The sequence below is a fragment of the Mesoplodon mirus genome, assembly GCF_964341445.2.
Source record: "Mesoplodon mirus genome assembly, chromosome: 15".
NCBI classification, from domain to species: Eukaryota; Metazoa; Chordata; class Mammalia; order Artiodactyla; family Ziphiidae; genus Mesoplodon; species Mesoplodon mirus.
Genome location: NC_138991.1, coordinates 43,402,622 through 43,426,444, shown reverse-complemented (window position 1 = coordinate 43,426,444; position 23,823 = coordinate 43,402,622). Strand labels below are relative to the sequence as shown.

The 23,823-nt window shown below is 53.4% G+C and overlaps 3 protein-coding genes across 6 annotated transcripts in view; 1 reads left to right on the top strand and 2 right to left on the bottom strand.

The window, feature by feature from the left end:
- The window catches only part of ITGAL (integrin subunit alpha L), a 40,810-nt gene extending 38,176 nt beyond the window's left edge, over positions 1 to 2,634 (top strand). For both annotated transcript variants that reach the window (XM_082643920.1, XM_082643919.1), the window contains exon 31: positions 1,080 to 2,634. In XM_082643920.1, coding sequence (XP_082500046.1) covers positions 1,080 to 1,253 — 174 coding nt within the window. In that variant the 3' untranslated portion in view covers positions 1,254 to 2,634. The remainder of the gene's footprint in view (positions 1 to 1,079) is intronic.
- A 4,854-nt stretch (positions 2,635 to 7,488) lies between these two features.
- ZNF768 (zinc finger protein 768) lies at positions 7,489 to 10,920 on the bottom strand. Its single transcript, XM_082645876.1, has 2 exons — positions 9,904 to 10,920; positions 7,489 to 9,612 (listed from the first exon to the last, which is right to left on the bottom strand). The coding sequence occupies exons 1-2, from the start codon at positions 9,989 to 9,991 to the stop codon at positions 8,015 to 8,017; spliced, it is 1,686 nt and encodes a 561-aa protein (XP_082502002.1). The 5' UTR covers positions 9,992 to 10,920; the 3' UTR covers positions 7,489 to 8,014.
- Positions 10,921 to 13,707: 2,787 nt separating this feature from the next.
- Positions 13,708 to 22,764, bottom strand: LOC309816642 (zinc finger protein 764-like). Of its 3 annotated transcripts, none has more exons than XM_082644399.1 (3): positions 21,987 to 22,764; positions 17,675 to 17,788; positions 13,708 to 16,880 (listed from the first exon to the last, which is right to left on the bottom strand). In XM_082644399.1, the coding sequence occupies exons 1-3, from the start codon at positions 22,021 to 22,023 to the stop codon at positions 15,964 to 15,966; spliced, it is 1,068 nt and encodes a 355-aa protein (XP_082500525.1). In that variant the 5' UTR covers positions 22,024 to 22,764; the 3' UTR covers positions 13,708 to 15,963. The 3 variants fall into 3 exon arrangements, with proteins under 3 accessions (XP_082500525.1, XP_082500523.1, XP_082500524.1); XM_082644397.1 differs by lacking the exon at positions 21,987 to 22,764 and adding an exon at positions 17,937 to 18,163; XM_082644398.1 differs by lacking the exon at positions 21,987 to 22,764 and adding an exon at positions 17,937 to 18,163 and having other exon boundaries at positions 13,708 to 16,877.
- Positions 22,765 to 23,823: the final 1,059 nt, after the last annotated feature.

Below are 23,823 nucleotides of genomic sequence, written 5' to 3'. Positions count from 1 at the left end.
GCAGTGGCTTCTCATGTTGGGGAGCACGGGCTCTAGGCGCTCAGGCTCAGTAGTTGTGGCCCATGGGCTTAGTTGCACCACGGCATGTGGAATCTTCCTGGACCAGGGCTCAAACCCATGTCTCCTGCACTGGCAGACAGATTCTTAACCACTGCACCACCAGGGAAGTCCCTGCCTCTTGCTTTTTAACCCGGGTGGTTTTCTACTGTCTGGATGCCTCACCTTTTATTTAACAAGATCCTTATTGACGAACGTTTAGATTGTTTGGAATTGACGTTTTTTTTTCAAACTGTGTGCCAAAAGGCGCTTTTTAAATTATTATTATTATTATTATTATTATTATTATTATTATTTGGCTGCGTTGTGTCTTCATTGCTGTGCACTGGCTTTCTCTAGTTGCGGCGAGCAGGGGCTACTCTCCGTTGCGGTGCACGGGCTGCTTATTGTGGTGGCTTCTCTTGTTGTGGATCACGGGCTCTAGGCGCACGGGCTTCAGTAGTTGTGGCACGCGGGCTCAGTAGTTGTGGCGCACGGGCTTAGTTGCTCCGTGGCATGTGGGATCTTCCCGGACCAGGGCTCGAACCCGTGTCCCCTGCATTGACAGGCGGATTCTTAACCACTATGCCACCAGGGAAGTCCCAAAAGGCTCTTGTTACCAACATCTTTGCACACTTGTCCAGATGTGTTTTAGAATCAATTCCTAGAGCTGGTATTACTGAGCCAAAGAATATGTATCTTTTGAGCTTTCACCAGAGAGTGCATGGCCCCTACTAATAAGCCCTATATAAGTGCAGGCTCTTGCTGTTAGTATTACTAAATATTGTCAAATCACCCACCCGCAACAATGGTACATGACATTTTGAGGAGCCTCAGGAATTAACTATTAAACGTACAGCTTTTTAACATATTGCCAAGAAGCAGGTATGGCAGATCCCCTTGCCCCTTCCCCAGAGCAGATGCCACCTGTCTGTGGCATGTGTGACTTATCCCTATAAACGGTACTTTCATATTTTGCCGGGGCCGAAGGGTCCAAAGGGCTCTGTGGACTCCTTGTTTACTCAAGTCTTGTCTTCCTACAGGTTGGTTTCTTCAAACGGAACCTGAAGGAGAGGATGGACGCGACCGAAGATGCTTCAAATGAAATCACTGGAGAAGACGCTGGGCAGCCGGTGTCTGGGGAAGAAGCCAAGGACCTGGGCTGCCTGGAGCCCCTCCAAGAGGAGGCGGCCCGGGACGGAGGTGGCAGGGACTGAGGTGCAGGCTGGATGCAGAAGGCCCAGGACTGGACTCGGGATGCCTGGTGCCAGCCTGCCTCTACCTGAATTTCACCATGTGTCCTTGGGCAAGTCACTGCCCCTCTGTGAGCCTCAGTTTCCCTATCTTGAACATGGGCCCATTCCTGCTTGCCTCCTTTGCAGGCTTATGGTGAGGATCCTTTGAGGGATGGGCCAGGAAGGCCACAGAGGTGAAGCCTTGTAATTATCACGTGGTCCTGGCTCCCACCAGCCCCTGTTAGTTTCCTTCCCTGGAAGAGAACATCTGATCTAAATTTGGAGAAACGGTAATCTCAGGACCTAGCGACACTCCAGGCCCTCATACCCACCTGCCCTTGGATGTCCACAGAGGCCTCAAGCTCCCAGAACCTCGCCTTGCATCCTCTCCTGCCTGGAATCCAGTCAGCTTTCAATTCTCCTACCAGAGAGCAAATCTCATCTGTGTCACTACATTGCTCCTGCAAACCCCTTTCCCTTTGGCTAACAGTCAGATTCCTTAATAGGCCTTCCAAAATCTGCAAAACTGGGCTGTTTCCTTCACAGCCTCTTCTAGAGACATCCTGCCTCCCTTTCTAAGCGCCAGTTAATCAGCCTTTTCACTTGCCCAGCTCCTTCCTGGCTTACTGCCTTCACCCAGACTCTTCTCACTTCCTGGAACATTCCTCCTGCCTCCTTTTCCTGCCTAACCCGATCTCAGTTCACACATAACTTCCGCAGGGCAACTCCCCAACCCCAACTCAGTTTGGTTCCCATATTATACACGCTTACACTAGCCTGCACTTGTCCTGCATAGCACTGATCATATTCATTAATTGTTAAGTGATCTACTTAAATTAAACAGTGGACTCCAGGGGCCTAAGGATCATTCATACCTTTCTTGTTCACCTTGGGACCCCTGCTGGTATCACAGAGCCAGACACATAGTAGGTGCTTGAGACAATTTCTCTGAATTGTGAGGGTGCCTGTGGGAAGATAGAGAAAAAAGTTTGGATGGGCCCCATGGCAACCCCATCTGATAAGTCTCAGTCTGCACCAGGCGTCTGCCCCCTCCCTCCACAGCCCCACCCTGGGACTCCATCACATCCCACTGTGGCCCCCACCATGAGATTGTGAGCTCACAGATGGAAACTATGTCCGTTTACCTGGCTCCCAGTGCCAAGCACAGCGCCTGTACATATTTACCAAATAAATGTGAAATTCTGCCCAATTTTGTGATGTTTTTGTGCTGGTGCAACATTCCAGCCTGGCTCAATTAAATGAAAATTTCCTGGAATTAAATGGGAATTCCAGTGGTTAGAAATTGGAGCTTTCACTGCCAAGGATCCGGGTTCAATCCCTGATCGGGGAGCTAAGATCCCACAAGCCACGTGGCGTGTCCAAAAAAGAAAGAACATTTCCTTCTCAACCCTCCCACTAAGTGGGACCAAAACAGTCAAATCTTTTTTTCTTTCCTTTCTCCCTTCTCCTTCGGGCCTCTCACCGTTGTGGCCTCTCCCTTTGTGGAGCACAGGCTCCAGACGTGCAGGCTCAGCGGCCATGGCTCACGGGCCCAGCTGCTCCGCGGCATGTGGGATCTTCCCGGACCAGGGCACGAACCCGTGTCCTCTGCATCGGCAGGCGGACTCTCAACCACTGCACCACCAGGGAAGCGCTTCTCCTTTTTTTATTTGCTGTGATGACCCTCGGAAACTGACATGTGCAGGACGTTGTCAGTTCATTCAAAAGAAGCAGTGAGAGAGGCACAGAAAGTGAGGAAACGTTAGGGAGGCATTGACAATTTATTAAGCTGTGAGAATAGACCTTCTCTGATACCCCCGCTTTAAATTTTTTTTTAAATTGAGGTATAGTCGATATATGCCCTCCCCCTTTTTTTAAAGAAATGGTTGTTGGGCCTTGACCCTGAAACCGCCTTCCCCCCTGCCCCTGCCTTAGAAGGAACAGAGGGGACTAGTCACTGCTGCCCTCTTGTGGTCAGTAGGACACCGGGGGAATATTGAGTAACTCTAAGGTCAGCTCCTGTCCAGCAGTGGGAGGTGAGAAGCAACATTTGGTCCCCCAAGCAGTGACCTTTGATGGCTCCCTTCTGCCTACAGCGGAGTAAGTGGACATTCCTGAGCTGGGCACACAGGCTTTCAAAGCCTACCGGCCTCTCCAACCTCATCACCCCCTTCTGGTCCAGCCTCCAAGGAACCATGGGGCTGGCTCCAAAGCAAGACATCAGGAAGGAAGAAGAGAGGCTTATTTTCCTAGAGAGGGGAAAAAAGTGTTTTGACCATCAGGAGTATCACTGGACTGCTAAAAGTACATGAAATGATCTGTAAGCCTCATGAAGCATAAGTTGGGTTCTATTCATTCCTGCAGGATTTCTTGAGCACTCTGTGTCAGGCCCTGTGCTGAGTCTGAGGACCTGCTTGTGAACATGACAGACAAGTCCCTGGCCTCGGGAAGCTTCACTTCAGTGGGAAAACAGAGTGAAAAAGTAGAAATGTGATTCCAGGTAGTGATAGGGCCGTAAAGAAAGTGAAGCGAGACAAGGGGTAGGTGGTGATGGAGAGGGCCCTTTTGCATAGGTGGTCGGGAAAGTCTCTCTGAGGAAGCGAGATTCTGTGACACGAGGAAAAAGTGAATATTTTCATCAAGGCTGGCAACAAAACACAGAAAATCTGGGAGGTCCATTTCAGGAACAGACCTGCTGTCATCACGCCAAGGAATCTCTCTCCAACTCGCTCAAGAGTACTGTCTTTGTGGTAGTTCCCTCGTGGTCCAGTGGTTAGGACTCCACGCTTCCACTGCAGGGGGCACAGGTTCGATCCTGGTCGGGGAACTAAGATCCTGCATGCCGCACGGTGCAGCCAAAAAAAGAAAAAAGAGAAGAAGAAAAAAACAAGAGCACTGTCTGCAAACACCTAGGTATCCTTCCTGCCTCTGTGCCTTCACACGTGCTGTTCCCCTTGCCAGCCTGTCCAACTCCACCTGTTTTCTTTTCTTTTGAACTCTTCTCCATTATGGTTTATTACAGGATATCAAATATAGTTCCCTATGCTATACAGTAGGTCCTTGCTGTTTCCACCTGTTTTCTATCCTTTAAAATCTTTCTACTTCAAAGTATTGATACTTCAAAGCTTTTCTCATCCCCTTGGTTCCTGGACAAAGGACCCAATTCATCACCACTTTGTTTACGGCTCATTGAGGCATGTGACGCTGACTCTGTAGGCCCCTCTCTCAAGACTAGGAGATTCTGGAAGGCAGGCCTCAGGCCTCACGTGCATTACCAACACCGACCCCTCACCAGGGCTGGCACAAAGGTATTGTTCAATAAATGTTTGATTCAGCGGCCCTAAATGTATATGTTTTAAATCTATTGGTTTTTTCCAATTAGAAATTAAACTGGAGAAAAACTTAAAACATAAGAACATCCATGCCTACATACCACGCAAGCCATCAGAGTGATGACATATGTCATCACATGTCATGCAGCTTCTAGAAAACAGTTCTTTATGGGAGAAACAGAGTGAAAAAAAGTAAATAACATCTTAGTATCGTTAGGAAAATGGTCAAAACCCAGTCAGCCTTAGGATGGAATCCAGGCTCTGCTGCTTCCTAGCTGTGTCATGTGGGGCAATTTCTTTATCCTCTCTGGGTTTCATTTCTTCATCTGTTAAACAGGAATAATAGCAGTCTATACCTCAGAGCTGCTCTGAGCGTTAAATAACACGTGTAAACTGCTTAGCATTCTTCCTAGCGTATAAGCGCTAATGGTGGTGGACAGAAATGATTGGTCTATTGTGCAGGAGGAGGGTGTAGCAAAAGCAGCAGGCTGACCACAAGTCAAGAGGCTTGGTGCTGGAGCTCTTCCATTAGCCCTTCCACCTTGACCTTGGGGAACACACATGTCCTTTCTGGGTTTGGTCTGCTCCACCTGGCATCTGAAGGTACCTCAGGAGCTGTCATGAAGAGAGGGGTAGAGGCTGAGCAGCTAAGTTCCCACCCTCATTTGAACCAATATTAAATACCAAGACTATTGGGAATTCCCTGGCGGTCCAGTAGTTAGGACTCTGTGCTTTCGCTGCTGAGAACGTGGGTTCAATCCCTGGTCAGGGAACTAAGATCCTGCAAGCCACATGGTGTGGCCAAAAAAAACCAAATACCGGGCTTCCCTGGTGGCGCAGTGGTTGAGAATCTGCCTGCCAAAGCAGGGGACACGGGTTCGAGCCCTGGTCTGGGAAGATCCCACATGCCGCGGAGCAAATGGGCCCGTGAGCCACAACTACTGAGCCTGCACGTCTGGAGCCTGTGCTCCGCAGCAAGAGAGGCCGCGATAGTGAGAGGCCTGCGCACCGCAATGAAGAGTGGCCCCCGCTTGCCGCAACTAGAGAAAGCCCTCGCACAGAAATGAAGACCCAACACAGCCAACAATAAATAAATAAATAAATAAATTAATTAATTAAAAAAAAAAAAAACAAATATCAAGGCTACTTTATCAATTAAGCACCACAGGCACTGTACCCAGGTCCTTCTAGCTTTCAAGTGCCTACAGTTGGAAGCCGAAGAAAATTTCAACTCCAAAATAAGGAGATTAGGACTTCCCCGGTGGCCCAGTGGTTAAGAATCCGTCTGCCAATGCAGGGGACACGGGTTCGAGCCCTGGTCCGGGAAGATCCCACGTGCCTCGGAGCAACTAAGCCCATGCACCGCAACTACTGAGTCTGTGATCTAGAGCCCAAGAGCCACAACTACTGAAGCCCACGCACCTAGAGCCTGTGCTCTGCAACAAGAGAAGCCACCGCAATGAGAAGCCCATGCACTGCAAGGAAGACTAGCCCCTGCTCACTGCAACTAAAAAAGCCCACACACAGCAGTGAAGACCCAACACAGCCAAAAATAAATAAATAAAATAAATTCTGAAAAACAAAATAAGGAGATTAAATTGTATAATTGAAATAAATGTTGTAGTAAATGTCTACAAATGTAATATGTCAGGTAATCAAATGCAGTTCTGTTCGACATATATAGTTACATATATGAACTATATTAAATGTGGGAGTTGGAGTATTTTACTATTTGAAATTATGTGTGCTGGGTGGCTGTACAAAAATGTGCATAAAGTTTACAAAGGTCTTTAATAAAAGACTGTGAGATTTCCCTTGAAAAGTAATGTTCTACATTCAAAATAATTTAATCTTTGAAAACCACTAAACACACCAAACTGTACTGAACTACATGATCTCTAGGGCCCCTTTCCGGAGGTGGTAGATCATGAGAGGTTGGATTGAAATGTGCTTAGAGAGGTTATTTGCCCTTGACAATTTATAAGGCCTGGGGATGGGCGTGGGGCCGAGGGTGATGTCAGGATCCTTAGGCCCAAGAGGCCTTATGGAGCGATGACTCCCCACCCGTGAGGCTGAGCTGCTGGGGGCAGGTGGAGCCAGGCAGACATGGTCTGAACGTCTCCTTCATAGGGAGCTTAGCAGATGTTCATCTCAAGATGTGCCCTGCAGCTGAGTAATTCCCTGAGGTGTGGCCTGTCCTTAGCTAAGTTCACGACAGGCCACACTCCAGAATTCCCCCAGACTCACTGATGGCACCAACTCCCCATCATTTCCTGAGGAGCCAAGTGTTAGGAGGCTGAGGCTCAGATGTGAAAGGAAAGTAGGATAGAGATGGGGTGGTAACAACATGGTCCTAAAAAGGACCAGCCTAGTGGGTCTTAAAGGCTGATGTCCAACCTTCGTACTGGGTCCAGTATGCTCCCCCTATGGGTGGGGTTGGAACTGCAGACAATCTCTGTAATTCCGGTCAGTCACAGTGTGCACAGAGGGGTGGCTACAGGTTCCAGCTGGCAGCGGGGAGGGGACAGCCCAGCTGGCTGCTGGGAGCCTGAGAGAGCTGGAACGCAGGCACTAGGCCTGGATATGAGAAGCAGGGTCTGTTTTCTGGCCCAAGGACAGATCCTCCGTGTTTGGGAATAGGGACCTCCACAAGGCTGAGGGTTTTCTCACACCTACACTGGACCCCCTTTGTGTTTGTGCAGCTTTCAAAGCACAGGACGTGAACTTGCGCAGATATGGGCAAGTCATGTCTCCTGAGCCTCAGTTTATAAGATTCCAGTGAAACACTTAATATAAAAGCACTTCCCAGACAAGGGCTTACAGCTTCACTGGCTGTAGTCCAGGGCACTATCCATGCACACATTTTAAGGACAAGTCTCTTTTACCACATAAAGGTTTTTATTGAACTCAAATTCAAGGGCTCCAAAGCCTGAGGAAGACAAGGGAGGCTGGGGTTTGCACTCAGAAGCCAGGCCAAGCTTCGGGGCCCCACTCCCCGCCCCGCCTACCCTCACCCCTTCCTGACTCAACGAGGGTCTCAGTAGCTACCAATCTAAGCTACCCACTCTAATTAAGTAACCCAACCCCCCCTCCCCCCACCCCCACCTAGCACTTTGCCAAGCCAGGCTTCCACCAAGGGGCATGTTGCTGCTGAGGCCAGCTCTCTGCTGACCTCTTTCTGGATCTTTCCCAGAGCCTCCGGCTGCCAGCTTGGCCTCCCTCCAACCCCTCCATAGCCCATTTCCCATAAGTCTCCGTGCCATGTCGCTTCCTCCATCCTGGCCCCCTCTCCTCCTAGAACCCTCGACTCCTCCTTCCTCCAGCGTTTCCCCTATTCTCTCTCAAGGTTTCTCTAGCTCCCTGTCCCCTTCTCTTCTGCCCACCACCTCCCCACCCCAACGGGGCCCCAGGTCAGCGCCGGCCGGCCGCGTGGGTCCGCTGGTGGCGGATGAGGTCGGAGCTCTGAGAGAAGGCCTTTCCACAGTCATCGCACTTGTAGGGCCGCTCCCCGCTGTGGACCCGGTGATGCTGCAGCAGCGTGGAGGAGCGGCAGAAGCCCTTGCCACACACGGCGCACCTGTAGGGCCGCTCGCCCGTGTGGGAGCGCTGGTGCTGAATCAGCGTGGAGGAGCGATTGAAGGTCTTGCCGCAGTCGGGGCAGCTGTAGGTGCGACCCGGCAGGTGGGTACGGGCGTGGATGGCCAGCACCGAGCTCTGGCCAAAGCGCTTGCCGCACTCAGGGCACTTGAAGGGCTTCTCGCGGGCATGGCTGCGGGCGTGGGGGATAAGTGCCGAGCGCTGGGAGAAGCTCTTGCCACAGATGCCACAGCTGAAGGGCCTCTGCCCGGTGTGCACCCTCTGGTGACTACGCAAGGATGAGTTCTGGCTGTAGCACTTGCCACACTCGGGGCAGCTGTAGGGCCGCTCATGGCTGTGGGTGCGCTGGTGCCGCAGGAGGTAGGAGCTGTCGCCAAAGGCCTTGCCGCAGTGTGGGCACTTGTAGGGCTTCTGACCAGAGTGCGTGCGCTGGTGGCGAAGCAGGTAAGAGCTGTCAGCGAAGGCCTTGCCGCAACGGGGACACTTGTAGGGCCGCTCGCCCGTGTGCGTGCGCTGGTGTTTGATGAGGTCAGAGCTCTGGGAGAAGGCCTTGCTACAGACCTCACATTTATAGGGTTTTTCACCTGTGTGGATGCGCTGGTGCTGGATCAGGGTGGAGCCCCGCCCAAAACTCTTCCCACAGATGCCGCAGATGTTAGGCCTCGGGCCCTGCCCACCCCTGGCCCGGCCACCCCGTCGGCCTGGACCACGAAGGGTCCCCGTCAGGCCCAGGGGATTCTGGAGCATCTCAAACTGGGGTGTAGCCAGCAGGGTCCCTGTGGGCATCTCAAAAGGGGGCCCTAGGGGCAGGCCCCCAGTGGGCTGCTCCCCAAACCCCTGGGTGAAAGAGTCCAAAGGGTGGACTCCCAAGGGGATGCTCAAGGGATTCTTTTCCTCAGGATTCAGAAGAATCTCTGCACCTTCCTGGAATTTGGAACTTTGAGCTTCAAATTCAGGGCTCTGGGTTTTGAACTCAGGATTCTGGGGTTCAAATCCAGGGTTCTGCGGTTCATACCCTGGGCTCTGGGATTCATACCTGGAGCTCTGAGATTCATATCCAGGGCTCCGGGGTTCATACCCAGGGCTCCGGGGTTCATATCCAGGGCTCTTGGGTTCATACCCAGGGCTTTGGGGCTCATACCTAGGGCTTTGGGGCTCAAACTCAGGGCTCTGAGAATCTGATTCAGGGCTTCTGGGTGCAAACTCAGGGCTTGGGGGCACAAAACCAGGGCTTCGGGACTCAAAACCTGGACTCTCAGGCTCAAACCTGGGGCTTTGGGGTTCAAACTCTGGGCTTTGTGGCCCAAACCCAGGGCTCTGGGGTTCAAGCCCAAAAGGTATCTCTTCCACCTCATAGTCCCCAGTGCCTTCTTGCTGAGAAATTTCCTCTTCCTCATTCTCACTCATGTTGCCTGCAGGATCAGAGAATTACAGAAAACCCAGATTGTGTGGGGCCTGGAAGGTCACTGGGTCCCACCATTAGTTGCCACAAATCTTTCCCTCCTCCTCAAGCAGGGTCGCTGGCCCTCGGGCAAGTGCTGAAATTCTCACCTCCCCCTCAGCAAACCCAGGACACCGGGTCCCCGCCCCCGCTTCCTCCAAGTCCCAGGTGTCCAAGCCCCCGGCTCTCTTCCCCTCCCACCCACTACAGCCCCCTCTCCCGCTCCCAGTCACGCTCCTCGGAGGGGCGCTCCCTCCCTCACCTTTGAGTGACCCTTCGGGGCTCCCCATTTCGTCAGGACTTTGCACATCCCGGGGCTCGAGGCCCCACGGCGACGCCTCCCGTTCCATCCCCGCCGGCTCCCAGTGCGGCGGCAGCGGCGATGGCGGACGATCTTGCGACCCGGTCTGAGTGCCCCGAGACCCGGGCCCTCGCCGCCCGCCCGCTTAGCGCCACCCAGGGGACCCGGCTGTCCAGCCCCGGCCCCTGAGGCCGGACGTCTTGACCCTGGGCCTCTACGGCCCGCTGGGCCCCTCCCCTATCCGCGGCCCCGCCCCCACCCACAAGGTCTCGGCTTGCCCTGGGGTCCTCACAGGCCCCCACACGTCGTGACCTCGGAGATGAGAGGCTTCACGACTTGCCTTGCCGCCCCCGGATACCGCTCCCCGCCCGAGACCCCGACGTCTGGCCTCCCAGTCCCCGGGTGGGCTGCGGCTGGCCGTACCCCTCCCCTCCGCACAGGAAGTGTCCGTCCGCGGCCAGTTTCCCCCGCTGGCTAGCGCCGCGGCCTCTCTAGGAGCGACTGGAGGTGGAAACTCGTTGGCATTAACCCTGGGCTGGATGGCCCCGGCGTCGAGGTAGGCGAGGACTGGGCGCCCTGGAGCCGGCGGGAGAAGCTGGGGCAGTTTGTGTGCCTATGTCCTAGGTCCTGTCCGCCCGGGGGCCTATATGTCCGTCTCCCGGCCCTGCGTCCGTCAGTGCCTGTGGCCAAGGGCGAGGCAACAAGCGAGACCAAGGTCAGCGAGAAGGAGCGACGCTTCCCGGTGCCAGCGGGGGCGGTGTCTAGCTCCCCTCCCCTCCCGGGCCTTGGGGTCAGCTCTGGCCGCGCCTCGGAACCCCACCCCGCCACTTAGGCTCATCGAGGCTCCTGAGTCTGGAACCCCCCTCCTCGAACTCCACTCCCCCACACCGGCGCGCCCACCCCTAGTCCTCCTGGCCCCCTCCGCTCGCTGCTTCTCCTAATCTCCACCCTTCACCCTTCAGGGAGGGCTAGGATCGTTGCCAAGGAAACAGGCCTGCCTCCAGTTTCCAGAGGCACCGCCCCTCCCTCCCAGGGAGCTCACCGATTGGTCGGTGCAGCGCGTGCTTTCACCGTCCCGCCTCCTCCCACTACACCAACTGCTAGGCGTCAATGGTCGCCAGGGAACGCGAGGCACCTTTCTGATTGGTTGCAGGGTGCGCAGGCCGGTTCCACCTCTTCTGTGCTTCAGAAGTGCTAGCGGGAGGAGTGGGAGGGAGGTCCCGGCGTCTCCCTTCTTGTCGAGCCAGTGCTTTCAGACATTTTCCCGCCCCCATTTACCCTTCATTAGGTTTTATCTTTCTGAAGAATGAAAGACAAGGCATCTGAGGACAGACACCCTTGACTCCCCGGTCTCTTCTCACACTCTCTTTCCCAGCACTTTCCTTCTTCCCACAGGTTCCAGGTGCCGAAGTGGCCAGTCGCGGGGGATCCTGCCGCAGAAAGAAGGTTGTTTCCTTTTCTGTTACCCTGCCTCTCCCCTCCACCTTCCCCAAAGACTGAGTTTAACTCAATCCCTTGGAGCCTTTGTCCCTGGTTCCTGGATTTTCTCAGGAGTGGAAGTGGATAGGAGAGAACCACTCTCCAGTCCTGTCTGACTTGGATAAAGGCTTGTAGAGGAAGGGAACCTGAGAAACACTGCCCTAGATGCAGCTTTGAATCAAAGGAAAAGTGACCCTGGAAAGACAATTTAATAGGATCCAGTTCTTGTCCTTCTTCTACTCTTGCTGCTGAAACTAGTTGGTAGTGTTCTTGACAATTAATGAACCAAATTCTCTCTGTGGGAGTGATGCAGGAGCCATAGATTGTGTTTTCTTGTTGCCTTAGCAGACAAAGGAAAGGAGGAAACTGCTTAGGAGGAAAGATGGCATCTTCCATTCTCCTGAAAGGAGATGAGAACAAGAATTTGGAGAATTCCAAATGAGAGAAGGCTGGAGAGACGCGATCTCAGTTCTCAGTAGAGGCTTACAGACAGAATCACAGATAGAGATACCATCCTACAAATAAAGCAGGAGTCCTTTTCTGCCCTCCAGAGGATCAGCTTCCAGCTCCATGCCTCTCTCCCATCCCACTGTCTGTCCTAAAGCCTTCATGAAGAATGGCTCACAGGGTCCAGCACTAGAGGGCCCACACAGGCAGAACACCCTACAAGTGCAGTGATTATGGGAAGAGCTGGACCTGGGCCACCTCCTGGTCATCCCCAAAGCACACAAATGAGAGATAAAAGTCTCCTTCATGAGCCACTTTTCTCTGACCTCCAACCTGCTTACCCACCAGAAAATTCCCACAGGAGAGCAGCCGTCCCCTGCAAAGTATGTGGTGAGTCCTCTAGCCCCAGCTCTGACATGGTCCCTGCTGGGACTCATCATAGCATGGGCCACAAGCCCCACGACTAGCAGAAGTTGGGCCAGGGCTTCAGTCTGCTCTGGCACCAGTATTTCCATGTGGAAATTCAGTCTCACTAGTACCTGGCCGACTTCCAGGCAGCTCCTCCAGCACCTGTCCTCTCTATGCAATGGAACTTCGAGAGGCAGCCAGCCTCTGCTGGCCACATGCCCATAGCAGGGATAGGCTCTAAGCACAGGGAAGACTCTGATGAGGGTTCCAACTTGACCAAGTGCATGTCCTGAGTTGGGCAGCCACTTTGTCCACAGCATCATCCCTCGGTGTGCAGCAGCACTGGGGCAGAGCTATTCAGTGTGCAGCCACAGTTTATGGTCCAAACAACTTGGCCCACACCCAAGAGAGTCCTGACGAAGGTTCTGTGTGAGAGGGGCTTCTGTGTGATCTGCTTCTTCCCTGCATGCAAAGGACAAGCCCTCTAAGTGGGCTTCTGTCAGATGCTACGAGAGATGCCCAGGTAAATTCAAGAAGCTTTGAGGTACCCAGAAAGAGACCAATCATGACACAGGCCCCTTTGTGAAGAACAAAGGAAATGGGAGTCTTTGTGTATGGCGAAGTTATCAGCTGGCCTGACACATTTAGAACAGGCCCTGACACCAACCCCTACTCTTGCAACGCTAAGAGCAGCTAGAAAATAACATTTTTACGTTCAGAGCAGTGGTTCTCTCAAACTTTAGCAGCCATAAGATTCCATCACTGGAGATACAATAGACTAGGGACAGGGCCCAGGGAGCTAGCTGCATTTTGAAGAGATAACTGCATGTGATTCTGTGGCAGAAAGGCCTTACTTTGAAAAATATTGGCCTAGAGCGGGTTTTAGCTTCTGAGTCATAAACGTCTTTGCATGTACTGTTCCTAGAAAGATACACATAAACAAATACTCCCCCCAAATTTAGGGGTCTTTGGAGCTCAAATCAATACTTATCCTTTACATGGCTTGGACAAACTAGGAAGGGGCCATGTACATGGTCATGGCCTTGACCTCTCACTCTGGCCATGTGGATGGGGCTCATGTTTTCACTGGTGTAGACAAGCATTTCTCCTGATGCACCAATGAAGCCCTAGGAAAACCCTCTTCCTGGCTTAAGTTGCTTCAGGGGCTGAGCCTCAAAAACCTGTGGTAGTGGAGAGAAAAGGGAGCCTTACCATTAGGGGAAGTATCCGTGCCAAGGAGTAAGGAGCTAAAAAGGGGCCGAGGCTGAGGCTTAAGCGTTCCATGATACTCAAATGTTAAGTGGGGGGAAAATTGGGTCACGAGGGCAGGAAGCAGAGGAGTTGGTTCTGGTTTGGGGGACCTACGCAAGTCTTGAAAACCTCAGAGCACTCAGAGACAGTAGTAGTTATACCTTTAATTGGCAAGCTCAGACAGGGTCCAGACCTGGCTTTGAGGCTGACCTGAGAAGTGGTATCGCAGGCTGTGCTTTCCCTAGGCAGTGCTGAGGGGCAGGGGAAGGATGGGTTGGACACTGGCTTCTCTAGGGGAATAAAAGCTGGTACAAAGGTAGCTACTACTGCCAAGGTGCCTCTCCTCACTCCCACATTCCCCCTGTGACAGGCGGCATATGAGCCAATCTTCCTGGTGAAGTTTAGTCTAAGAGAGACCTTGGTGGGGTCAGATTGGAAGATTAGGTTGGAATCAAGTCAGTCCATCACTTTACCTGAACAGTGTCTTTCCCCAAGTTTTGTACCTCTTCCTTTAGAAGTTTCTTTAGGTTGACAAATCTGGTTTCTTCCTAAGGCCAGACATAGGGCTGAGTTCTCAAAAGGGAAGTGCACACAGGCCACTGAGGACATAAGTCCTTGCTACTCCTACTTGAGGGGAAGGGTCATCCTGACCAGAGGCAAGAAAGGGTCTGCACATGGCTGGCTGCTTCCATCACCTGGACAAGGCTGGACTCTGACCACAAAGGAATGAGTGGTAGATGGATGATGGAGTCACAGGGTGATGGGGGAGGGATTCTGTGCAGAGCTTGGGAATATAGAATAGTACAGTTCCCTCTGGCTACTAACCCCAAATGTTCCTGGCCTTGTCCCCTTTTGTTGGTGATGGAGGTCCTAAAGAGAGTGAAGATGCAAGCTTTGATTTTGTTGGCCCTGGAACTCTCATCTAAGGCTGGTTTCTCCCTTACCTTGTTGGCTATGTGGCTGTTTTGTCAGTCATCTTGTACCTGGGCTTCACTAACACTGGGCTGCTCTGTCCCTAGTCTAGGTCAGTGCCTGGGTGTCATCTCAGGGAGTGGGAAGATGCTTCCAGAACCCTGGCTGAGACACTGGCAAGGAACTCAGGAGTGGTATGGTAAAGACAGCAGGAAACAAAGAATCCTAGCATCTCACTCCGTGTGTGACCTTGGACAGGTTGCTCAGCTTTCCCCAGTCTCAGTGTCCCCAAATGCAAAAGGATGGAAAAGCTAAGATCTCTTCCAGTTCAAAAATGTGATGAGGCCCTCCTGGCTGGGCCTAGAATAGCAAAGCCTGAGCCATAGGGCTCTCCCAGGGAGGCCCAAGGAGTACTAGAGGGGTCTCTCAGGCCCCTCCCCTTCAAAAACAGGAAGTGCAGGTCAGCTGAGTGGTGCTGAGGTGGAGACACCACTCCATTTGGGGCAAAAAATTCAGTCCTGACTGCCTCTTCCTGATGGGCTGTCCTCTCCAAGCAAGATGCTTCCTTCCATATGCAATTATGAGGGTGAAATGAGTTGATGGACAAGACAGTACTTTGTAAACCATAAAATGCAATACGAGCCAAGATCTAACGTAAAGCCTCCTTTTACTTCTCTCCTGCCACCCTTATACAAATATGCTCTCTACCTGAATCCCTGTTCAAGAACAATTGAATGCTGTAGACTACAGTTTGCAAACTCAAATGACTACAGAATCCCAACAGGTCATGTAAATGAGTAGAAAAATGCCAGATGGAGAGGGCCTGCTTTGCCAGAGATGTTGGCGAGCCATGATGAGTGCCAGCTGACACTGGTCAGGAGGTGATAAGGAGTGGCGGGCATGCTGAACTGGAGAGCCTGGTCTCCATCCAAAGGGGCAACTGCCCCTCAGCTCCCACCAACTGTGGCTTTGTGGGAGCTCAGGTGGAGTGGCCAAATCTTCGGATTTTTCAAGAGAGGCCGGAAACCTGGTTTTTTGTGTGAAATATCCTGATTTTTAAATCTTAACCAATAATTCGTAACATTTAAAAATGCTGGCTGGGCTAAAAAAAAAAAAAATTTAAAGGCTGCTACAGACCACATTCAGTCCTGAATGTGACCACATTCAGTACCCGGCCATCAGTTTTTAACTTCTGCAGTAAAGTCAGTGGGTAAAACAAAGTTCTCCACCTCAATCCTCTTAGAAACAGCCTTTTCTTCCCCACAGTGAAAGTCTAGTGGGGGTTCTAACCTCAGCCCTAACTCAGCAAAGGGGTCTTCTAGAGTCTGGGACAGTAGGGAACAAGGTATCAGCAGATGAAGCTCATGAGGGCCTAAGATGAAACAGTCTTCCTCCCCCAGGTCCAGCTCTGGCTGGGAATTCTGTGGCTTCCCCAGAGCTGCCAGAGTTTCAGGCCCCTGAGGCCACCCTGGGCCTCAGACAATGTCTAGATCTTCACCCTTTGCCTTGTCACCGTTGAGGCCATCACCCACACTCCTGGAATATCTCTGGGTAGTGCTGGAAGCCCACGGGTGGGTCCAGGTCCCCTCGGCCAGAGGCCAGGGGCACAGGCAACCCACTGGCACCCCGGCCCCTGCGCCGCCCTGCCCCGGGCCGATGGACCCACTGGTGCTTGGCCATGGCTGACTTCTGGCCGAAGCACCTGCCGCATTGCGGACAGGCGTAGGGGCGCTCGCCGCTGTGGGTGCGCCGGTGGGCTGCCATCTCGGAGCTCTGCCGGAAGCAGCGCCCGCAATCTGGGCATGGATAGGGCTTCTCGCCCGTGTGGGTGCGCACGTGGCGCCGGAGGTCTGAGGCGTGGGCGAAGGCACGGCCACAGTCTGGGCACGGGAAGGGGGTCTCGCCGCTGTGGACCCGCTGGTGCTGGTAGAGGGCGGAGCTCTGGCTGAAGCAGCGGCCGCAGTCAGCACAGCTGTAGGGCTTCTCGCCCGTGTGGACCCGGAGGTGGGTGGTGAGGGCGGAGCGCTGGGTGAAGGCCCGGCCACAGTCCGGGCAGCGGTGGGGCCGCTCCCCTCGGTGGATGGCCCGGTGCTTGCTCAGAGAGGAGGCCTGGCTGAAGCCCTTGCCACAGTCAGGGCAACTGAAGGGCTTCTCGCCCGTGTGGGTGTACAGATGCTCCACCAGGGTGGAGCGCCAAGCGAAACTCTTCCCGCACATGTAGCAACCGTGCCTCTGGTCTGCCCTGGGGACCGGGGGATGGGCACAGAGTGGTGGGCGACCCCGGCGAGGCACCTTCGATGGCTGCTCCCAGCCATAAGAAAACCCAGCAGAAAAGGGTTTGAGAGCCGTCAGCCCGGGAGGCTGAGCGTCCACAGAAAGAATCTTCCCCAGTGCCTCGGTCCCTTCTCTTTGTCCTTTCTCTTCCTTGTCTCTGGAACCTGCTGGGAGATAAGGGGAGAGCTCAGACCCTGGCTTATCCTGGTCCCTGATACCCACAGCCCATATGGGGACAGAGAAGCCTCTTAGATACGAGCACCTTCTGGACCCACAGCTGCCTCTGGGACTCAGCTTGGTACAGGCAGGGAAGCTAGGAGTGACACCTTTTCCTCAGCTGCAGAGGATGGTAAGAAAAGCTGCAGAGACAGAGAGAGAGGGAAGGAACAGGGGCACAGTACATTCTACCTCCGGGCTGGGGAAATGGGGGTCAGAGGGATAACAATTTAGCTGGATCACGGAGGATGAGTGGATGGTAAGGATGCAGCACAAAGAGAGGCATGAAGGTGACTGGCATTGACAAGTTCAGAGGGGCTGGGCACTGTGCAACAGGTGGACAGGATGAAGTGGAGGAAGAAAACCGTGCAAGCCAAGAGAAAGGAGGCTGCTACAAAAATACAACAAAAAGAAAGTAAATTAAAACAGAGGAGGTGGCAGAGGAGCTAGAGAGCAGGCAAACAGCAGACGGGGTGATGCGGAGCTCCAAGGAGCTTAGAGACCAACTAGATGTGAGGGGCTCAGATACCGCGGACCTGGGAGTGGTGAGGCAGGTATGCCTGGGTTACACTCACAGCCCCTTTCTAGGCTGAATCCAGAGCTAGGCAGGGACCAGGCATAACAACCTTAGCTGGGAAAGCAATTCAGGGGGGAAACTGATGAGCAGGTAAGGAGTTGGCAGAGGGTAGCAGGATGGGTCAGACCCAGAGGAAGTCCCCATGGGACAAAGTACCCACTACTTCACCTGTGTCTGCTTCTCTAAGACACTCTCCCGTCTCAGGATCCCGGGCATCTGGACCCCACAGTTCGGCCTCTTCCTCCACCCAGGAGATGAGGGCTGGCTTGGTGCCTCGGAAGCCTGGGGGAGAAGAACGCAAAGCCCACGCTGCGGGGGAGGCCGCCGCCCAGGGTCGCGACTTTCTGGGGCCTCCCACTCCACGTGCAGGACCCAGAGGTTGGGTGGGGTGGACGGGGTTGTGGGCGCAGGCGAGCAGGTGGAGCCTCACCGAGCGCGCCCAGGTGGCCGTAGGTCTCCCGCATCACGTCCCGGTACAGGGCCCTCTGCGCGGGCCGCAGACACCCCCACTCCTCCGGGGAGAAGTACACGGCCACGTCCGCGAAGCTCGGGGGCTCGGGTGTCCCCCCCTGGCGCCCGGCCCCGTTAGGTCCCCGCGCGGGGAGCGGGGCCGTGGGCGGCGCCATCGTAAGTGCCACCCCGGCAGCGGGCCAGCGCCACCCCTACCCGCCGGGGTCCGCGGAGCCTCCGCGATCCAGAACGCTCCGTGGCCGGGCCCGAGGGTCGGGTCGCCGTCGTGAGGCCGGGAGACCAGGGACGGCCCCTCGAGGGCCCACGGGGGTGGCTGAACACGAAGAGCGGGTGACTGAAGGTGCACCGAGAACCAGAACTGGAAGATGCCTTCCTAAGAGATGGCGGCAACGCGGCCCCACGGACTTCGCTCCCGCGCCATCGTGCCCAGATGACGCCGCCCCGGTGTCTCCAGGTGGCTTTGTCTTCGAGCCCTCAGCCAACATGGCCGCGGCGGCTACAGGCGCCCGAGGAGGCGCTGCCACCAGCCCGGAGGCGGCGTTCCCCAGAGCTTGGCGCCCGGCCCCGGAGGCGCTGCGGCCCGGCTTCCCCGCCGGGTCCCCGCGCCCGTCGCGCTGGAGGCGCAGCCGCGGCCCCGCCCAGGTTTGGAACAGCGACCTCCAGCCCAGACCCCAGGCCGCTCCGCGCTGTTAATTCAGACGTTCAATTTCGTCGCTGGCCATCACTGGGTGACAGCAGGCTTCCCCCCATGTTGAGGGTAAAAAAAATGGAGCGGGTAAAAGAACCTTCTCTACTGGAAGCTTGATAGAGCCTGAAATTATGGGAGCTTCTGTTTCAGGAGATCGTAGGGGCGACTGGGGAAGAGTAGGGTGAGGTCTGAGAAAGGTCGGAAGGACCCTCTTTCTGTAAGCTTACGCTCCCCCGACATGCCCTACAGGACGTCTCCCGGACATCTATTTACCTCCTGAGCTCCTGATCACAGAGCCACCTGCCACCTTGCCCCGGCATGGATGGCCCACAAGCACCTCGGACTCTGCATGGCTCAAACTGAACTCATCCCTTTCTTCCCTTAACCTGCCCCTCCTGGGGTCTTTGTCTTAGCAAATGGCACCAACTCTCTCCATCATTTCTACCTCCAAACCCTCTCTCTCACCGGACACATTTATGGACTGTCTAGTCTGTGCTTCCCACAAGCCTTCATAAATACCCTGCCCTAAGAAGCCTTGATATTTTTCCTTTGGCCACTTAAATCAGTCACAGCATTTCACACACTTCATGGACATGCACTTCACATCTTCAGCAGCTCTGGGGTTTACTCTGGAGCTCTTGTCTGTTTGCCTCCTTCCAAAGGCCCCCCTGAGGCTTCCGCCTGACACCCTGTATCCAGTGGCTGCTTCTCCCTAGGGGAGCTGGGCAAGTAAAGAGTTGATCTCAGCAGGAGGGAAGGGGAAGACATAAACTTGGGAGGGGTTAGCCTGGCCAGGGAGAGAGGCTTGTTGTAGGGTGGTCCGTGGAGGGTAAGGACTAAGGGTGCAGAGTTGCCCAGGGGCTCAAACCCAGCAAGTTCTCTTAGCCTCTCAGGCCCCCTGAAGGACACAAAAGAAACTAGAAAATTTCCATTAAGAGTGATGGCTTTTTGTCACCTGTCAGTGCCCATCCCTATCACACACTGGAAGAGCCCTGGGTAGTGCTGAAAGCTGGCAGGGGGGTCTGGACTCTCCTGGAGAAGAACCTTGGGCAGAGTCTGCACCCCTGGGTCAGACCCTGAGGGCCATGGTACCAATCTGGTGGGTCTACTAGTGGCCTCTGGCTGAAGCACCTCCCACTGTGGGGACAGTAGTAGGCCTGCTTGCCTGTGTGAGTCAGCAAGTAGCATGAGAGGTACTGCACAAGCTGCAAGTAAAGGGTCCCTCTCCAGAGTGCACTGGGCCAGGACTTCCCTGGAGGTCCAGTGATTGGGACTCTGTGCTTCCACTGCAGGGGGTACAGGTTTGATCCCTGGTTGGGGAACTAGGATCCTGCATGCTGCATGGTGTGGTCAAAAAAGAAAAAAGAAAAAAACACAAAACAGAGTGCACTGGGCCAAGTTGAAGGTAAAGGTAAAGCATGACTGCACTTGGGGTGGGGATGAGGTGTAGTGTGAGTGCCAGGTGTTGAAGCTGGGCACACACTGAGGGCCTAGGAAAGTCCTGACTACAGGGAGCCTTGGCCACAGGCTCCAAGGCCACGTCAGTGTCTCTGGCCCCAGAGCCTCATGACAACTTCCAGATAGACTTCTGCTCACCCCTTCCAAACGTATCATTTTTCTGAGTGAGTGCTGGGAAACATAGCAGATTCAAAACTTACCTTTTTTCCTGTTAACTCTCCAAGGCCTACATATGTTCAGCTGATAGAATCAACCTTCACAATGACAGAAGCATTCAGATGGGTACCCAGCCCTGGAAGCCCCCTTCTAGACTGAATTGGCCAGTTGAGGGCTCCCAAGTCAGGGACATTCCCACCCACTCCAGGGCCAACCAGAAGAGATACTCTCAACCAGAAGGGCAGCTGTTATAGGAACCAGGGACCTGGAAGACAGATGAACTGCCTCCATCCTAAACTTGAATTCACACACTGCCACTGACCTATGGTCTGGATGATTCATACAGTGTGACCTAATCATGTGACCACTTGGATGCCTCAAAGCCAATTAAGTGAGAAAGAGAAGGTCAAGATTGCAATCTCCAGTGGGTGTCATAAGTTCAGGTCAGCGAAAATTAGTAAGCAGTCAAGAGCACATAGGTGGTGTTTCTTGCTCAACAAACGTTTTCCCTTACAGCTGACACTGGGACATCACCTCCACTTCCCATCTTTCTGGCTTTCTCTCAGGCTTCCTCCTCCAGGGGATCCTGAGCACCTGTACCCCACAGTTGGGTCTCCTGCTCCACCCATTTGATGAGGGCTGGTTTGGGGTCTGGCAAAACTGGAGAAGAACCCTAATCATCCAATAAACAGTTCTTAAGACTACCTACGCATTCATTTAATGAAAATGTACTGGGCACCTCATGTGTGCCAGGCATTGTTCTAGATGTTCCAGGTATTGGAGACATTGGTGAACCAAGATAAAGTACCTGCTCTAAGAGAGATACCAGGTAGGAGCTTTGCTGGCACAGGTGCAGAGAGGACCTTTGGGCAGATTGTGCTCAGGGCTATAGAGATGGACACAGAGCTGCAGTTTAGAGGAGACTTCCAGCACAGGGCAGAAGAGCTCCAGGAGGAATTTCATTTCTTTTCTTTTTTTCTTTCTTTTTCTTTCTTTCTTTTTCTTCCTTCCTCCCTCCCTCCCTCTCTCTCTTTTCTTTCTTTCTAATTTTTATTAGAGTATAGTTGATTTCCAGTGTTGTGTTAGTTTCAGGTGTACAGTGAATCAGTTACACACATACATATATCCACTCTTTTTTAGATTCTTCTCCCATATAGGCCATTACAGAGTATTGAGTAGAGTTCCCTTTGCTATATACTGGGTCCTTATTAGTTATCTATTTTATATATAGTAGTGTATATATGTCAATCTCAATTTCCCAATTTATCCCTCCACCCATTTCTTGAAGATGGCATTTGAGAAGGGCATTGAAGGGTGTTAGAGTTGGAGGTCAATATATAACACAGCAGAATAGCAAGAACAAAGGCTCATTAAGCTAGAAGCATGTCCAAAGAACAAAGATTCTACTTAGCTGGAGTCAAGGAGATGGCTTGCCTGTAGGGAAAGATCTGGTTTGAGTCCGTGGAGGTTAGTGTGCCATGCGCCTTTAAGGCCGGTACAGGTTCTGAACTTTTTTTTAGAAGTTTTTGCAGTGTTGAAATCTGACCGGAGAGGGTCACTTATGAATTTAGGCTGATCTGGCGAGGATGCCGGGAAACAGAGTCACCCTGACTCTGTTGGAGTCAGGCTCAGTGGATTCAGGCACCTGGCCCTGTTCGTCCCACCCACCCCCTTCCCTTTTCAGAGATCCGGGACGCTGGATCTCACCGAGCACGGCCAGGTTAAGGTATGCCACCGCAGACATCCCCACTCCTCGGGGAAGAAATACAGGGCCACCTTCACGAAGCCCGTGGCCCTCGGCCTTCTTCCAGCTCCTTCCCACCCGGCCTTCACCGGCACCTGCGCAGGGATCCCAGAGCAGGGCCGGGGTCGGAGTCTTGGGCTCACCCCCATATCCTCGGGTTGGGACGCTGGTGATTCAGCCTGCGGTGCTGGGTGGGGGTGGGTCCCTCCGGGCCCAGACGACCGGAAGTAGCTTTGGGTGGGGCCACTCTAGGATGGCGGGAAACGGCCCGTTACGCGAACTCGTTGGTCCCAGGGCCGGGAAATGAAGAAGCCCTCAGAAGAGATGGTGACACTCTACCGTCCTTCTACTTTAGCGAAAGGCATGTAACAGCTTCTGTGTCGGCCTGGCATTGATGATCTGGTATATTCCCCCCTCGAGTTGTCTTCTCTTGCTGTTCCGCTAGTGGCCTTGCAAGGGCCTCTTGCCCGTAGTTAAGATGGCCGCAGCCGCTTCGGCGTCCGCGCTCAGGTCGGGTGGGTGAAAGGTGAGGCGCGGGTGCGGGCGCGGGTGAGGGAGGGCTGGCGGCGGCGAGGGGTTGGGGAGACGGGGACGCCGGGCTTGGAGTGAGGGGCTGTCCGGCCAAATGTCTTCTTCCCAATCCCCGCAAGAAGGCCCACTCAGTGACCCGGTCATTAAAATATATGTTTCTATTATTGGCAAACTAATTCATTCCTCAGGTTTTTGGTTTTTTGTGTTTTCATTTACAAGGTACATAAGAATATTCAGTGAATGTCCTCTCCCCCAGCCCCCCACCATTCCTCTAATAGTTTCTTAAATATCCCTACAGTGATTGTGCCTTATAGTCAGTCTGTTTGTCTATAGTACTTCCACACATTTACTAGCTCTCACTGAGGACACTGGGCCGAATGCCTCTCAGTCCCTTAGAGTTCAGTCATTTTACAGAAGGGAACTGAAACCCAGTTATGACCCAAGGTCAGGCAGCCCATTAGTGACTCGGGGTTTTCAGACTCCTAATGCGAGCCTTTCCACCGCCTCCTGGCGCTGCCTCCTCCAGGCTCCTAGAAAAGTAACATGAACGCTTCAAATTTACTGGCCCCTGTTGACATTGTGAAACAAACTGGATTCTCGTTATTAAGTCATTATTGTAGTATAAAAAGTTAGACGAGGGACTTCCCTGGTGGTGCAGTGATTAAGAATCCGCCTGCCAATGCAGGGAACACGGGTTCGATCCCTGGTCCGGGAAGATCCCACATGCCGCGGAGCAACTAAGCCCGTGTGCCACAACTACTGAGCCTGCGCTCTAGAGCCCACGAGCCACAACTTCCGAGCCCACGTGCCACAACTACTGAAGCCCGGGTGCCTGGAGCCTGTGCTCTGCAACAAGAGAAGCCACGACAATGAGAAGCCCGCGTACCGCAACGAAGCGTAGCCCCAGCTCGCCACAACTAGAGAAAAACCCGCGCACAGCAACGAAGACCCAATGCAGCCAAAACTAAATAAAAATTTTAAAATAAACTTATTTAAAAAAAAAAAAGGTTAAGGACTTCCCTCATGGTCCAGTGGTTAAGACTTCACCTTCCAATTCAGGGGGCACAGGTTCAATCCCTGGTTGGGGAAGTTCCACATGCTGTTGGGTGTAGCCAAAAAAAAATGTTAAAAAAAAGAAAAAAGTTAGATGAGTTACTGGAGGACAGGACTCGTTTGCTTTCATGCTCCATCTGAATGTGCTTCCATTTCCAAGCTCCCCTAACAGAACACTGGCCGACTATGCAAGAGCTGCAGTTGGTTCTGTGATGT